The sequence below is a fragment of the Protomyctophum parallelum genome (genome assembly GCF_964188405.1).
Source record: "Protomyctophum parallelum genome assembly, chromosome: 6".
NCBI classification, from domain to species: domain Eukaryota; kingdom Metazoa; phylum Chordata; class Actinopteri; order Myctophiformes; family Myctophidae; genus Protomyctophum; species Protomyctophum parallelum.
Genome location: NC_139701.1, coordinates 50,232,715 through 50,250,290, shown reverse-complemented (window position 1 = coordinate 50,250,290; position 17,576 = coordinate 50,232,715). Strand labels below are relative to the sequence as shown.

Here is a 17,576-nt window from a genome sequence, read left to right as displayed (position 1 = left end):
ACGGAAAATACACAAGACTCCTCATGCGTGTCCAGAACCTCTCATGGAAGGACCATCCCACAAAGGCTCAGATTTATGGAGGCACCCCCCCCCCCCCCCCCATCTCAGTTGTGGTGGCAGAAAGAAGACTCCGCTTTGCTGGACACTGCCACAGAGCAAAAGACCAGGTCATTTCGGATATTCTTCTGTGGAGACTACCCTGCCCATCAAGAGGAACACGACCTCTCACTTTTCCAGATGTTCTGAGTAGGGACACAGGACTGACTGTGAATGAACTTGGTGTGGCAATGAGCAACAGAGACCAGTGGAAGCAGCTTGTGTCGCAGATCTCGAGGGCACTCGAATGATGATGATGATGAGTGCATGGTTGGGTGGTGTGAAACTGAACAACACCAGCATCAATAAGCACCCCACAGAACTCAGGATCCTTAGTCACAGAACAACTCAGACCCCAATAAAATCTCCTGTTTAGGCCTACATCAATATCATTCTCGTTCATGTGGAGTGGGTTGTATGTGCTTTTGTTGAAATGGTGGAAGTGGAAGTGAGTAATAGTATTTCACCCTGCACCGCCGCGGCGACTGCCTGCCTGCCGGCCGGCTTGAAGCATGCATTCAACCCGTGCTCGCCAACGGTGAGAGGATGGGTGCAAATGAATGGTCTCTGCAACGGGTACTGGTGTGCAGACAGGTAGCTGAGTTTGACTACTATATGTATCTGGTGACATCAAATTTCTCTCAGCTAAACGGTTTGGGAACCACGGCAGTAAATAAACAAATACACATCCGACCAACAAAAAAATAATCAGATGGATACACATTGGCATTATTTTTATTAATTTCTTCTTGGAAAAAAAAAACACTGACCATTGTGACTTATTTTCACAATTATTTAAATAGGATTTAAGTCATTCATTCATTCATTCATGTATTTTTGTAAGTCTGGGTCCCTGGGGAGACACCTCTTCTGGGTCTTAAGAAGTTTGACATCCCCTGTCTATACTAACCTCCCTCCAGCTAAGCTACACTAGCACCCTCTAGCGACGATGTGCTTGGGAAAGGCAGGCAGTAAGATCAGCAGAGAGCAGGCACTTAAGGACATCATTATTACATGATCAACACATAATTGCAATAATTTGAGAATAGTTTTTTCATGCTGAAAATGTTCAACATGAAGTTGTAACTTCAAACGCCATTTGAACCATGATAGTATTAATTGAAAACACCTGCCCTTGGTTCTGGTGACTTCTAATGTGTGAGGGAGCCATGTTTTTTCAATTCCTATTTTCAAAAAAATAAATAATTGTCCCCCCAAAAATATATTAATTAAATGACAGAATAGGGATAAAATATATGAAATATCTAAATACTGAAATATCCCTTCATGTCTACCTTGTGCAATTTTTGTTTATGAAGACTAGTAGCCAAACAGGCATGTGATTTGTCATGTTCTAATGTTCAATGTCAATAACACAACTAAATTGTTCATCACAGTTATTTGAATGAAAATTAATTAATCGTCAAGCTTGTGACAACCCCACGTGCATCGTGTGAAATGTTCCTTTAATTGCCAGATGGCTCCTGGTGGGCGGGGCCAGATGGACGACCTTCTGTGACATCACACGGTGCGTGTCCAATGATCTTTCAACCAGCCGAGGCCTTCATCTGTGGATGCTGGAGTGGAAATAATAGTATACTGGTCAATCCAGGATGTTTCGAAAACAACATATTTATATTGTTCTGTCATCTAATTATGTATGTACATTTTGTTATGCAGGGATCTAAGCAAATACATTAATACATGAATAAAATGCAAATCTCACAACTGAACAATTAGCACCATTATGTAAAATGATGATGTTTCAGTATTGGAGCGACTGTAGTTTAGACCCCAGGAGGGTCCCCAAAAGTATTTTGTGGGGGTCACCAGGTGATAAATGTTTTTTTTGTGGGGGTATCGGGGTAACCAGATTATAAATGTTTTTGTGGGGGTCCCCATATTATAAATGTTTTTTGTGGGGGTCCCCATATGATTTGCAAAATTGTTTTCTCACAACAGTAAACAAAACACACAGTATAAGCGCATAGGGTATCTGCATGCTTATGAAAGCGGCAAAATATTATGAAAATAGCCAATCTACAAGCTCACACCGCCTCATAAATCAAGGTATTGTGAGCTTGTGGATATTCACAATATTTCTGTCGAAACCTAGTCAAGCTAAAATCCAGTGCCTCAACAATTCCAAGTGCTTGATGTGTGTGGGGGTCCCCAGTTCATAAAGGATTATTTTGGGTGGTCCACAGACAAAACCTGACCGGTAGTTCAATGGGGGTCCTTGACATGACAAGGTTTGAGAACCACTGACCTAGAGGCTTGTATTCACAGCCGACGTAGCCCTGGTAGCCACACTGAACCACTGACCTAGAGGCTTGTATTCACAGCCGACGTAGCCCTGGTAGCCACACTGAACCACTGACCTAGAGGCTTGTATTCACAGCCGACGTAGCCCTGGTAGCCACACTGCTGCAGGGTGCTGAACACATAGTTGTAGTTCACTTCTCCGGCGCTGTCTGGCTCGTTACGGCCCGGAACCTGAGCTACCTGGACATGAGCTGGAACAAGAGAAAAAAAAGAAAGAAAAGCCAGTGGTGGGGAAAAAAAGTACTCAACGTTTTTGCTTAAGCTGTTAAGTAAAAGTACTAATACTGCAATATAGAACTACTCCGTTACAAGTGAAAGTCCACAATTCAAAATGTGCTTGAGGAAGTTCAAAGCGTATTGGCATACAAATCTACTTAAAGTACCAAAGATAGAAAGTACAAATTATGGAGAATGTCCCATGTCAAGTTTTTCAAATGTATAAAAATCGTTTGAAAATAGCAGATCTACAAACTCACAATGTGACGCAATATCTTCAAAAGGCCGAAATGTATATAGGGCTGAAGTGGTTAATGTATGTAAGGTTTCAAATTAATGTAGTGGAGTAAAAGTACAATATTTGCCTCTGAGATGTAGTGGATAGTGCAGCGGTTAAGCTCATATATGGAAGGTATTGTGCATTTATGACTAAAGCATGAAACTTTCAGGATATCATCTACACACACCAAGGTTTGATTTCAGACGTGGAAACACTTTCTCACTGGTGACCTTGTGACCTTGAGGGGTCATTGACCTCAGAATTGAATTTTTGCACGTTTTGCTCCATTATTTTCCACTATAATATTTTATTATGTTTGTTAAATGGAAGTTTTGTTCTAATGAATGACAACTTAAACCCCAATAGTCTACAGAAATGGTGAATCATGTCAACTTTTATGATATAAAGGTTATGACATTGTTATAACATTAAGAGAGAGGTTAAGCTCATATATGGAAGGTATTGTGAATTTTACGAACTAAAACATGACACTTTCTACAGTGCTAGCGCAATAAAATAAAGATGCAGCTCTTCACACAGCTACAAAAAGGACTGTATGAAGAGGTATAAGGAATTGGTGGAGATGGTCAAAGCCAAGAAAGCTGCACAGGAGCTTGTGGCAGCGAAGAGTAAAAAATGACAAGAACCACAGAAGAGTTGGGGAAGAAAAAATTACAGAAAGACTTGATGGATGAGTTTGTTTGTTTTTTATATCCAATATCGTTACAGTATTCAAAGGTGCTATAGGGCATAGCAGTGGTGGCCATTTTCTGGTTCCATCCATCCAGACGCAGACCCCATTCATTTTTCACATATAGAGATTTCCAAACAATATTTATATAAATTATTCTAAGCCTATGTAATCAAGCCATCTAGGATCCTGGTAATTAATGACGATAAATTATGTGAAAAACAAATGAAAAAACCTCAAAACAAAGGCTATTGTATTATTATATAATTACATATTTAAAAATAAATCACAAAATCAAATGTTTTAACGTCATGATTCAGTAGGGTCCTGGATGGCTTGATTCTATAGGCTTATTCATTTTTTATATACATACTCATAGAAATCTCGATGGGGAAAAAAACAATGGGGCCTGGAAGGATGGAACCCGAAAATGACTGCCACTGCTACTGTATGCCCTATTTATCTCAGATTTTGGTTTTGGGGGCAGTATATGGCGAGCGTTCAGGGTTCATATGTTTTGGGGGAAGTAACTGTTGGATACTCTTAAACCTCCTACCAGGTGGCAGGAATTTAAGGAGATGTTAGGAGATAATATGGTACCATTTCTGTCATAACACTTACTACCAGTGACGCCGATGGAGAATCCAAGCTAATATAAACTGAAGGCTTTATATTTTTGGAAAGTTAGCTATTATAGAAGTCATTGTTCTCACATTAATACAAAATCAAATTAAAACATTTAAATGTTCGAAATGAACAAACGTGCCTACCGACAATGTCACCGGTAGGCAAGTCTCTGAACTGTCCACAGCCCTACTCTGAGACACAGACTGAGTGGACAAAAAAGTACCATAATGAGCACTAATGAGTTCACTTAGAACCACAACCTCACAGAGGCTCACACTCAATGGTCTTTTACCACTATCTTCATCATCTCTCTCCTCATTCCCTTCAGCCTCTACATCTTCTTTCTCTTCATCTTTGTGTATTAGACCTTATATTAATCATATAGGAAAAGTTTTCTGCTTCAATTAGGTTATTACTGCTCAAGGCCGTTAGAAGTCAGGGGGTACCTTTTGAAATCAGGGGGTAGTTGGGGATTAAGGGTCTTTCTTATGTATACCTCGACACATTGCCGGGGCCTGGAATTGAACCTGGGACCTTCTGTTTCCCATGTGGCCCATTCAGCTATGGCCATCCTTCTTGTGAATGGGTTGAGAAGTTCCAACGGGAACTGTATTGAGAGACTAGGCATGGTACTTTCTCACGGGGTAGGAGAGTAAGGAGACAATATCACATTCACATCCGGAACAGGAAGGAGGACAAGCACAAGCATCTGATAACACTCAATGCCTGCTTTTATCACAGACATGTTCATCAATGTTCCAATGCAGTCAATGAATGACATCATGCCGTGCTTTCAGATTCTAAAAACGTCCAATCTACCTCATGAGCCACTACTGCCCTGTCACTCCACTGTATTAGACATGTCATAAAATGGGCCTAGAGCTTGAGGTTCAGTGTGGTGTGCATACTTAATGGAATAGCTCTTTCTTAGGTGAGCACGTGGACAAAATTAATCGATAAATGGACATCGATCCAGACAATTTACTTTTTTATACTTAGGTCGCATTCACACCAGAGAGCTTTGCTGCGATTAAAACAAATTCTGTTGCGCATTTTCAGAAAGTGCATTTCGTTTGGCATTCGAATCCTAATGCGTATCAAAGAACCGCATTTTACTCCGAGCAAAAACGGGGGTTTTGCTTCGCTTCCAATCGCACTTGATTACGATTCGGTGCAGGTGTGAATGCAATCCGCAGTAAATAAAGGAAATGAAGCAAACAATGTGGCGGGTGAGGAGCTGAACACAATTGGAGAAGGCATATTTTACGCAGCGCAAAGATGTCCCGTTACCGTGGATAGACGTGGTCGAATGAGGAGACTGAAGCCCTGATCGAAATGAGGACGAGTACATTAATCAATTGCTTAAGAAAACACATAAAAACACTGCAGTGTATTATAGCCTACAGAATATTCTGTCTGTCTGTCTGTGCGTGCCGTAAACATGGAGTGCTGTCACTGTGTGGGGACTGGGGAGTAGGGACTTTCATCTCGATAAACTTGTAAACATTTTGCGATGCTGTCTGTTATATCAGTGCACTCAGCGCTGTGCCTCCATGCCCAAAAGAACAGTGCGTGGCTGCATGCGTATATTGAGACCTGACACCTTTCGAAGTTAACTGGATGCAAAATGATAGCCATTTCCAGTTAATTTGCTCATTAAGCAATTTATTTGCTCATTATGCTAATTACTCAAATTGTCCAACTTATAACTTTTAGCAAACAAGCTTAGTCTCATCTGCTAGCCTATAGATTAGAAATTGTAATCATAAAGGTTTAAAGGAAACACCATTTCTGGGTTTAACATGGGCCCTATGGTTTGACAGCCCGAAATGTGTACAGCCTCTGACAAGTTTGAGATGTAAATTCAGAAGTGTTTCCATGTCTAAAAACAAACATGGTATATAGAAACACTGTAGAAAGTGTCATGCTTTAGTCATAACATGCACAATACCTTCCATATATGAGCTTAACCGCCACTCTCTCTCTCTCCGCACTATCACTCTCCTAGATGTTTTTAATGTTATAACAATGTCATAACATTTATATCATAAAAGTTGACATGATTCACCATTTCTGTAGACTATTGGGGTTTAAGTTGTCATTCATTGGAACAAAACTTACATTTAACAAACATAATAAATTATTATAGTGGAAAATAATGGAGCAAAACGTGCAAAAATGCAATTCTGAGGTCAATGACCCCTCAAGGTCACAAGGTCACCAGTGAGAACGAGTTTCCACGTCTGAAATCAAACCTTGGGGTGTGTAGATGATATGCTGAAAGTTTCATGCTTTAGTCATAAAATGCACAATTGGTTTGGATACCCGCCGCACTAGGAGAAGTAAAAGTATTGGAAATTGGAATTACTAATAACCTCAACATTGTACTTAAGTACCCTGCAGGCCTCAGCAATGTTTTTGGGCAACATTTATATTTTATAAAAAACCTTTTCTGTTACTTCTTCACCTAAACATCATCATTGATGTTCATTGTTTAGTCTTACAATGCCATTGGTCATGATATTTGCATATAAATACCCCCCACAGAGTCAGAAATGTACCTTTAACTCTGAAAAAAGTAAGTAGTTTGTCTGAACCCATCCAGCCTCCTTTTTTGTGACCATTAGAATGTCTAGAACATGTTTTATTAATTATTGTAACAGATATCCTCCAAATTATGAATATTATTATTATTTATAAGTGAATGTACTTTATACAGTTACACAGGACCAAAGAAACATCAGCACTGTATCTAAATACTCACATATCAAATGGAAATACTTGTGTATGTTTTGTGTCAGGTTTCCATCCATTATCTGCCAGTGGTACACATCCTGACAGAAACACAAAAAGAGCAGTTGCCATGGGAGCCCTATTTGTCTCCCTGGTTGAACCCCAGCATTGATATACTGGGGGTCCACATTGCAGATCTTCAAGCTAGACCCTCCAGAAAAATGTGTTTCTGCGATCGAATAATTTTACCACATAATCAGCCAAATGGCGCAGATTATAATAATAATAATCACAGATGCGATAATTTCCGCATATTTTGCAACTTTTGCCATATTCCACTAATTCCACTACTTACTGACGCATCATTTAAAAAAATATTGCTACAAGGTAAATATTAATGGAACCACACAAAGACATATTTTGAAAACAAAGTTAACTAAGTAAGGAAGAACTGTGTACATAACTATAGTCAGGGCTGCACATAAGTGGTGCGCCAGCACGCATGCGTCGTCAAAATTCAAAATGCGCTGTCAATCAAGCGCCGGGAAGCGCTTAGAATGATTATTTATTATGGCCAGAATACTAGTAAATTCTGTGGCGAGAGCATTTTCCACCGACTGCCACTCAAAGTGGCTACTGGCCAATCACAGCGCGTCCTTACTCAAAAGGGGGAGGATTCCATGCTGCTTTCTGCTGGGAGGAGGTGAGAAAACCTGACACAAATAGTTTCGTCTTCTCCGTTTCAGATAGCAAACTACTGTAGTCCCCGGTGTAAAAGGGCATGCTTTGGATGCTTTGCACTCTTCCCATTTGCCGCTGTGCTTGTGTTTGTTTTCCGGGCGCTGGAGCAGCATGGTTGCTCGTGTGCGATGTCCGTCTCTCACAGCCTAGGCACCGGCTAGCCCTGGTCCAGGGCTTACAGCGAGTCTCTGTCTGACTCGCTGTAAGACCTGGACCAGGGCTAGGCACCGGCTAGAGTTGCAATACCCTCCATTGACTCCCCACTCATCCAATAAATATCATTTTGCTATAAGTTATTCATCCCTCTTTTATCCATCCGGCGAGACGGGTCGCCGCATTTTAGGAGCACCAAGAAACTCCTCCAGGTGCTCCTCTGAGTACTAGACCAAAAAAGTTGTGTGCAGCCCTGACTATAGTGCTGTTTACTGTTTCTCATGAGTTGCTTGCAGTCATATTGAACCTCGATGAGGTTCTGATTTTCTTTTCATATTTTTTTCCAGACAAGCAAGAGAGAGACATGCCAGAGATGTTTCTCATTCTGTTTACACTAGAAGCAAATTAGAGGGTAAAATGTCTAGTGATGCTCCAATTGAGCCCCCCCTCCCCAACTTCAGTGATGCTTGCGGAACACGACTTCGTCTCGTTCCTGGCCGCATCCCTGTCGTGGCAATAATCACGTTAACCCACACCCTCTCGTGTAATAATGCTTAATTCACAACTGTGAATTCAAGTTACAGTATGTATCAATGTTGTTCTACTAAACTTTAAGGTTTGCACACAAAAACGTTATTGAGGGTAAACAAACTAATGGTGGAACATACTGTATCTTCAACTGATATGGTCTAGTCTAGAAGTGGATAATATAATAATCATGAATAAATAAAAACGCACCATTTGCAGCTTGATATTATCCTTGCCAACCTTCTCCAGTATCGCAGCCGCTAGTGAAACACAAAAGTCAGACAATCTTTTACTGATAAGATACTGTACATACATGGATGAGTGCAGTCTACTCTAGATGAGTGATTCTCAATGGTTTTTCATTTCAAGGAAGCTGTTGGAACTTGGAAGGTTATAAAATATGAATTTTTCGCAGTAGTTGAAATTACATCAGGTTACCCTCAGCATACAAATCCTTAGTAGTGAGAATATTTTTGTCCTTCCAGGTAGAAAATACAAATTAAGACATTTGTTTCCTGATTTAAAAAAAGTTAAGTATAATCGGGTTGGCTATGTTGGATGGTAATTTACGTTTACGTTTACGTTTTACGTTTAAGCAGAGCAGGAAGAAAGGTAGCCCCCACTGAAGCTCTCTCGATATGAAGCCAAGCTAGTCCGATTTCATGGCCTGCTGGCAGACAGTCGTGCCAATAGGATAGTGCATTCAAATGGGCTGCCCAGTAATACACTTTTTGTGGTAGACCGAAGCCTTGGACTTACATGAACGTTTTTAGATATGCTTACAGATTTGTTACTCCAATATGAAACAACAGAATCTAGCTTTTTTAAATAATATAGAGGAATAGTCTTTCTTTCTTTCTTTCCACATCAAATAAGGGTGAATGTTTAAAAGAGCACTTCACCCATTACCAACCTTATCTTCACAGAATTGGTTGTCACCTATGCTCATTATAATATGTTAAAAATTGCAGTATTGATACTTTTACTTAAGTACTTTTTTTCCAGCACTGGAAATGACCAAACCTGCCCATTACATTCTGTAACTTTCATTATGTATCACACTCTTCGCTGCATTCGGTCACAAGTTGAATAACTTACATTTGGTTAAAGTTCATACAGTACTTTAAGTTTAGAATGTTTAACATGTTCAAAATGCGCGGCTAAAACGTAAGAAGACTTACCCTGATGCGGAGAGTCAAGGAAATACCTGGGATCTGTGATCCTAGTGTTGATTGGCTCAATCAAACCTAGAACGCCATCCTGTTGGACACAGCACAATGGCAGCCCTGGTTCAACCAATATTGATTCATAAAGAGACCAAGACCAATGGCACAGAATACTTTGGGGCAGCAGGTGGCCTAAGGGTTAAAGGAGCGCCCTTGTTGCAGAAACGTTGCCAGTTGCAGGAGAAATCTGGGTTGGAAAGTGATTGGTCATCACTCACCCAACACCGCTGAAGCGCCCTTGAGCAAGGCACTGAACCGCTTATTGGCCAACAGTATCAGACTGTGGTTGTACTGGTAAGCTCCCAGGTTTTAATGTGCGTGTCTGTGTGTTTCAATGTGCAGGGCGTTGCTGAAAATGAGCACTTGTGCTCAGCTAAATAATCAGGTAAATAAAGGAACAAAAAGAAAAAACTTTGGTAACTGTCTGGCTAAATTCTATTGTATAACCCAATCACCTACCTTAGAGAGGAGGTCTACACTACAGTATGTTTACCTTACTTAGCCCATTTATACCTGAGACCAGATTCTACAAAATGTCTTCTAAATCCTGACATGTTTTCTGAAGAATCTACGTATGTTTCAGTGTCAGTCGCTCAAACGATTTCATGTCAAGGAGCCCCAAAACTATTTTTCAACAGCTAAAGTTTAAAATAGTGGTTCAAAGCTATGAGGCGACACAGACGCGTCCTCGGGTCTGAAATGGGTTAGAGGAGGAGGAGGTGCAGTACGTTCACCTCAGAGAGGAGGTCTGCAGCGTAGCGGAGGTTGTTCACAAACACAGCTTCCATCTCGGAGGCCACCGTGCTTCTGTCTGAGCCAATAGGAACCCTCCCTGCCATCAGGTGGATCCTAAAACACGTGACAACAAACGCTAGCATCACTATTCACTGCATACAGTGCCAAGGTCCTGGCGTCACTCGCTCATCCCCTGGTTTTGCGGGAAGAGATTTCTCATATAAGAATTGTGGTCCAAGAATATACTGTAAGTGTAAACTGTCTCTGCGATATTGTCGGGGAGGTGTCTCTGTATTGTTTACGACAGTCAGTCAGTCAGTCATATTTGATATGGTCTGTTTCTAGTGAAAATGTCATTAATTTGGCAGCGGTAACATAAACATTAGTGTTTTCTCACAGTCAGTTGATGCTTCATATGAGTGAAACGGCCAGGGTGATTTGTTTGGTATTTTTCAATCACAGTTCTTATATGAGGCAGATCTGAGATTAAAAAAATACACAGACCCATGGAATAGATTAGAAGCTCAACACGTTCTGTGAGCTTGTATGCTATAAAGTGCACCTTTATGTCAGCGCTGCCCCTCTATTATTCTCGGCATGTGTGTGTGTGTGTGTGTGTGTGTGTGTGTGTGTGTGTGTGTGTGTGTGTGTGTGCGTGCGTGCGTGCGTGCGTGCGTGCGTGCGTGTGTGCGTGCGTGCGTGCTTCCGTCCCTGCATGTGTGTGTGCGTGTGTGGTCATGAAAGGTTCCAGCAGTCTAATCAATACAGCAATGCTAACCCAAGTCCAAGGTGCAAATGTTGCATCATGGGAGTACAAAACTTGTTTATCTGTCAGAGCCCTAGCATACTGCCAGGGTTGTCACCATCATCATATTTTACTTGACGATTCATTGTTTGTCACACAAATAATGATGATGATAATTGTGACGGGCCAAAGTGCCACATCCTGTTGTTTTGTTACATGTTATAGGTTTACCTTTTAGCTATGGCATACTGCAGTGGTGTCAAGTGGTGTACATTTACTTAAACAATTTGGAGGTATTTGTGCTTTACTTGAGCGTTGAGCTGTAGCATACGGTTTCTAGTCTTAGCTCTTACAGTCCAGGGCCATAGCATACGGTTTCTATAGTCTTTGCTCTTACAGTCCGCAGGGCCCTAGCATATCTCTGCTGTCTGGAGGAAACCTCATAACTCCAAAATGTAAATTTTTCAGGAAATGAAAAATAGACATTTTAAGGAAATAAATAAAAACGTATATATTTTTAAACGATGCAATACTGCCTCATCAAAGTTGGTGTTGTGACATTAGATAATGTTAATGACTTGCATGAGAAGGAAAGAGTTGGTGGAGTTAGCTGTTTTAGCAGAGTTTGAGGGTCCAATGGAGTTAAGAGGTTTTGTCCAATGCGTTTTTTACTACTTTCCTATTGGTTCAATATTTTCGAAACAACACACAGATGTAAAGGGTTTTCAATAGCACTGACAGGGAAAGAAATCTAAAACCTCAAAAATGGAGTTATGAGGTTTCCTCCGGACAGCAACGTATGGTTTCTAATAGTCTTACTGTACCTCTTACAGTCCAGGGCTCTAGCATACTGCAGTGCCAGGTGTACTCCCTTTCTGAAGTCACTCTCTCTGCCTGGAACTGCTCCCAGGCCCAGTTCACCTGCCTGCACATCTCCTGCAACAACACAGTGGAGGGAACAACTGTTCTCAGTGACGCAGTCGCTCCGGTTCGGTCTCTATGCTTTTATTAGGTTTAGGTCTGGCTCAGAGAAGAGGACGCCCCTGCCATGGATAGTCAACCATGGGCACCGTTGGAGGAGGTGCAACCGTGAAAGCAGGAAGACCATCCTTCTGTATGAAATATTGACCATAAAACATTTGATATTGTGAAAAAAAGAAAAAGAAACGCTAAACAAAGCATATGTATTTAATGTAATATCATACTATCATCATATCATATCATATCATCATCATACTATCATCATACTATCATCATACTATAATTCAGTTAATGTCTGTCTGTCTGAATGTCTGTCAGAAACACCGCCGTATCTCCTCGCCGCCTGCACCAATGCACTTTTCACACTTGTCTTAACGAAGCCCTTTTTCCAATTTAACAAATTATAAATTAATAATGCATTTATTAGTGAATTAAAAATGTGAAAACGCACCCAGGGCGCAGTACCCCCAGCGACGACAATGGGGGGGGGGGGGGGGGGGGCAATATCTCACAACGGGTAAGGGCTAGTATCATATAATTAAATATTTATTGATTGACTTATTTATTTTTTCTCACAGAATCAAAGGATTAATGGTCACCATGACTCACCAGGATCCTGGATGGCTTGAGTCTAGGCTTAAAATAATAGATATTTTTGAGGGGCGCTAGCCCATCCTATAGGCTATTCAGATATTAGTGTATAGATTTTCGTCTAACACAAACATTAAATTCCCATTGACAATGAATGGACAATTTACGTATTTGTCTGAGCAAATTGGCATATTGCATAGTGTCATGATGATGTAAAAGTTAAGATGATGATAAGAGCGCCCCTCACTTCACACGTGCGATTTTTGTAAATCTCTGGGGAAAGAAATAATGACAGATTTTGCAGTGGTGCCAGAAAACCACGGCCACTGCTTATGCCCTACTATAGCTATAGGTAGGATATAGAATAGGCCTAATAATTCAAATCTACAGAGTAATTATAGTAAGTAAACTACTGTTTTCAAATGAGTGTATATAAAGTGCAATGTTTGGTGTGTGTGTGTGTGTGCGCTTGGCGTTTAGTTTACCAGGGGGCGTGTTGATGAGCACCACGTCCACGCCGCTCTCGTCTCGCGCGCGCCGCAGCTCGTGCACGTCCGCCTCGTAGGGCCACGCGCACTCCACGGCCGGGAACCCGCGCGCCGCGGCCGCGCGCACCCGCTCCGCCAGCGCGGGCAGCTCCGTGAACAGCCACGAGATGTTGGCGCTGAACTTCAAAGAAGGAGGAGACATTTTCTTTCTTTTATTGTTTTTTAAAGTTGCCGTACGCCTTGCCGTAATTAGTCCTAAATTAATTTAATCATGGAATGGCACACACAAAGCTCCTTCAGTTCACTTGCTTTGCTGCTTTACTGCTGTCGACGTGAACTAGCTCAACGTCAACAATGCTTTACAGTTACACCCAAATGTGTGTCCCTATCATAAGCTGGTCACCCTCATCCCTTCCTTCCTGTTTCTCGTCATGTGATCTCGAGCTGACCAATACACGACGAGTTACATGAACCGTTTTCTTTTCTTTTTCTGACGCCTCGCGCATGCGCGGTCTGTATGCTGGCCGTGCATTTTAAATAATTGTATTGGAGTAAAGCTATTGTATTTGTTTTTACTCTTTCATTTTGTCCAAGCTAGACTGATGAATACTTCATGTCCTAGTCCTACTGTAATTACCTGCATATATATATATATATATATATATATATATATATATATACACACACACACACACACACACACACACACACACACACACACACACACACACACACACACACACACACACAACTTTAAAAAAAATTGTCAACCAAGGTCCATGTTTTAGGTTGAGAAAGTAAGAGATGAGTGTCATTTTATTATTATTATTATTATTATTATTATTATTATTATTATTATTAGGCCTATTTCTTTTTTTCATTTATTATTTTATTTTTTCTGCTTTCTTTCATTTTAACGATTTACCGGTAGGTAAATATTAACTATTTAACTAACTAACTCAGCCAACCTAACTATTTTTGACAGGGGGGGCGGGACATTCGAACAAGTGGCTTAATTTGTTTTAGAACTATATGGGATACAATCATACATTGTCTCTGCATTCTATGTGATCCTATACCGTTTACTTTACTGAGACGCTACACTGTCTCTCTGCATTCTATGATCCTATATAGTTTACTGAGACACTACACTCAGTACACTGTCTCTCTGAATTCTATGTTCTATAGTTTAATTGTTGTTGATTATGTTCTTCGTATGTCAGTTAACTTGATACTATCAATGATAAGGCCTACCAACTAAACCCTAACCGACACTGACTTCGCTGATGACATCGCGCTTATCAGTCAATCATTGGAATATGCTCAGGCTCTCATTCAGTCTCTTGAGCAGGCCTCCAACTGTGTTGGTCGATCTTTACCTCAACGAGACGAAAACTGAATACGTAAATATATGCAAATCCAACAAAAACCAGATTATAAAAACACTTAAACAACACTCCTCTGAAACAGGTTGATGACTACAAGTATTTGGGTTCATATACTATCTTCTTCCCAAAAGGACTTGCATAAGATCTGGTCATCCCAGCTTGTTAAAAGTAAAAATATTTAGGACGACCGTTGAGCCGATTCTACTCTATGGCTCCGAGACATGGACACTAGAGAAACGGTTGGATGGCACTTACACCCGCCTTCTAATGAAAGCGCAAAATCTAATATACGGCAACCTTCCCTGTGTTTCATCACTAGTCCGATCCAGAAGAACACAGTTTGCCGGCCACTGCTACAGAGCTGACAATGAGGTTCCCTTCTTCTCTGGAGTCCTGCCTCAAAGCAGACCAGAGGTAGAAAACTGTCGTTCCTTGATGTCATCGCTATAGAGGGTATGCGCATGCTTAAAGTGAATGGCACATCGAGTGGCAAATCGAGTGGCAAAGCAACATGCAAAGTGAGTTTAACACTGTTTAATGTTGTTTAATGCAATCAAATATGACTTTTCTGTGTGGATGTCTGGGCTGTCAAGGCCAGAAAGTAGTTTTTTGCCACTCAGTAGGCGTTCCTGCATAACCTCCTGGTTTGATGATGTCATGTGCATACCCTCTATAGGGACATGCATCAGTAAGCAGGAACTGGGGATGGCATTTTTCGACTGTGGTCGAAAAATGATGATGATAGTTTACTGAGACACTACACTGTCTCTCTGCATTCTATGCATGTGATCATATAGTTTACTGAGACGCTACACTGTCTCTCTGCATTCTATGATCCTATAGTTTACTGAGACACTACACTGTCTCTGTGCATTCTATGATCCTATAGTTTACTGAGACGCTACACTGTCTCTCTGCATTCTATGTGATCCTATAGTTTACTGAGACGCTACACTGTCTCTCTGCATTCTATGTGATCCTATAGTTTACTGAGACACTGACTACACTGTCTCTCTGCATTATATGTGATCATATAGTTTACTGAGACGCTTCGCTGTCTCTCTGCATTCTATGTGATCAATGATCACATAGAATGCAGAGAGACAGTGTAGTGTCTCAGTAAACTATATGATCACTTATCATATATAGTTTACTGAGACACTATACACTGTCTCTCTGCATTCTATGTGATCATATAGTTTACTGAGACACTATAGCCTACTGTCTCTCTGCATTCTATGATCCTATAGTTTACTGAGACACTATATGGTCTCTCTGCATTCTATGATCCTCTAGTTTACTGAGACACTACACTGTCTCTCAGCATTCTATGATCATGTAGTTTACTGAAACACTACAGTGACTGCACTGTCTCTCTGCATTCTATGTGATTGTGATCCTATAGTTTACTGAGAGACACTACACTCATGTCTCTCTGCAATGTCTGCATTCTATGATCCTATAGTTTACTGAGACACTACAATGTCTCTGCATTCTATAATCCTATAGTTTACTCAGACACTCACACTACACTGTCTCTCTGCATTCTATGATCCTATAGTTTACTCAGACACTACACTGAATAATCTTTGAAAAAGACTAAGGTCAGGTCCCATGAGCGAGCCGTGGGCCACGCAGCGGCCAGCGGAGAGCGGGGCTCTATGCCTGTTTAGTACAGTCAAACCAAGGCAAGCTTAATCGGATCCCCTCCAAACCAACCAATACACTGACACTGCGGCGCGTATTCAGAGCATCAAGCTGTGACTCCGCCAACCCCCGGGGGAATTAAGTTGTGATTTTCTCTCGTTTTTCCAAAACAATATTGCGCAGAGTAGCGATTATCAAACGTATTTGCAATGCCATACGTTGAAAGATCTGTTGCCCGTGGACAAGGCACGCTACCTCCGCAAGTTAGATATTATCAGCATAGATGTTTGTCCGTATGTGATTAAGGATTGGACCAAGTTGCATTGGCATCCATAGAATATTCTTACCCCGGGCTAAAACCGGATGTGACGTTTATGGGCGTTCCTGTCTAGCGTGGTGTCAGTGTATACTGGGGTGCAGAGTATGGAAATAAAATGTTTCACAAATATTCTCCTACAAAAAATCACAGCAAATGAGAGGTATTGTGTTGAGGCACAAAGAACACTTTTATTTTGTCAAGTTTTGCCTGCTTAATAAGGCCCTGTTTTATGAACACATGGCTGCTGTACTTTATACCTCATACTTTAAATGCTTAGTATGAGGTATAAAATACAGCAGCAATTGTGTTCATAAAACACTGAAAGATTGGGTATTGGGTAAGACTGACGTTATGTATCTTTCAGGACCTTTCACTGCTTCGTCTCAACCATTACTCAATGGCTCTGGTCTCAGCCACCTCGGTGGATATTTTGACATTCCGTTTTTTTTATTTTTTATGTTGCCACTACTGTTGGAGCAGCCATAAACTACACAGGTTCATCCCGGTGTTCTGGGCATCTTTGTAATGTTAGTGTTTAGTAAAAAGCAGGTAAAAGAGTAACGTTTGAGGCAGACTAACATCAGTTACTCTGCCGTTCACTATAGTAGAAGAGGTGCACCTGGTGAGGGTTTAAACCCTGCATGCAGCTATGTCGAGTCTGCCTACAGGAAATACGTAAGCTGCGACCATGAGACCCGCTCCTGGATTCGTCTATAGTTTACTGAGACACTACACTGTCTCTTTGCATTCTCATCAGCTTCCTCGAAACGACCTTTTGTATAATAAGGGATATTTCACTTTCAAATCAATTTTGCCGAAGTAGGGCATTCATTTACAGAGATAAGAGGTTTCTGCCCGACAGTGTATGCCATGTATATGCAAGTGTTTTAGAGTGCCGGCCTTGCTGGAATCGAACCCCATTCCCTAGCTCAGTAGACCAGGCAGATAACAAGCTGTAGCAAGAAAACTGTAGCTTGCCAACACATTGCTCTGTCCTCACAATACACACACACACGCACGCACTCCTTTTCCATGTAATACACATTTCGTTTATCATCCATTGGTT

General features: G+C 41.1%; 1 protein-coding gene across 2 annotated transcripts; it reads right to left on the bottom strand.

Annotated features, from left to right (window-relative positions):
* Positions 1-1,573: 1,573 nt before the first annotated feature.
* On the bottom strand, positions 1,574-13,559 carry hyi (hydroxypyruvate isomerase). 2 transcript variants are annotated; one of them, XM_083767272.1, is made up of 9 exons: positions 13,528-13,558; positions 13,154-13,337; positions 11,921-12,032; positions 10,351-10,465; positions 9,572-9,650; positions 8,601-8,650; positions 7,000-7,069; positions 2,478-2,612; positions 1,574-1,673 (listed from the first exon to the last, which is right to left on the bottom strand). In XM_083767272.1, exons 1-9 carry the CDS (start codon positions 13,546-13,548, stop codon positions 1,618-1,620), a joined length of 822 nt encoding a protein of 273 aa, XP_083623398.1. In that variant the 5' UTR covers positions 13,549-13,558; the 3' UTR covers positions 1,574-1,617. The 2 variants fall into 2 exon arrangements, with proteins under 2 accessions (XP_083623398.1, XP_083623397.1); XM_083767271.1 differs by having other exon boundaries at positions 13,154-13,559.
* Positions 13,560-17,576: the final 4,017 nt, after the last annotated feature.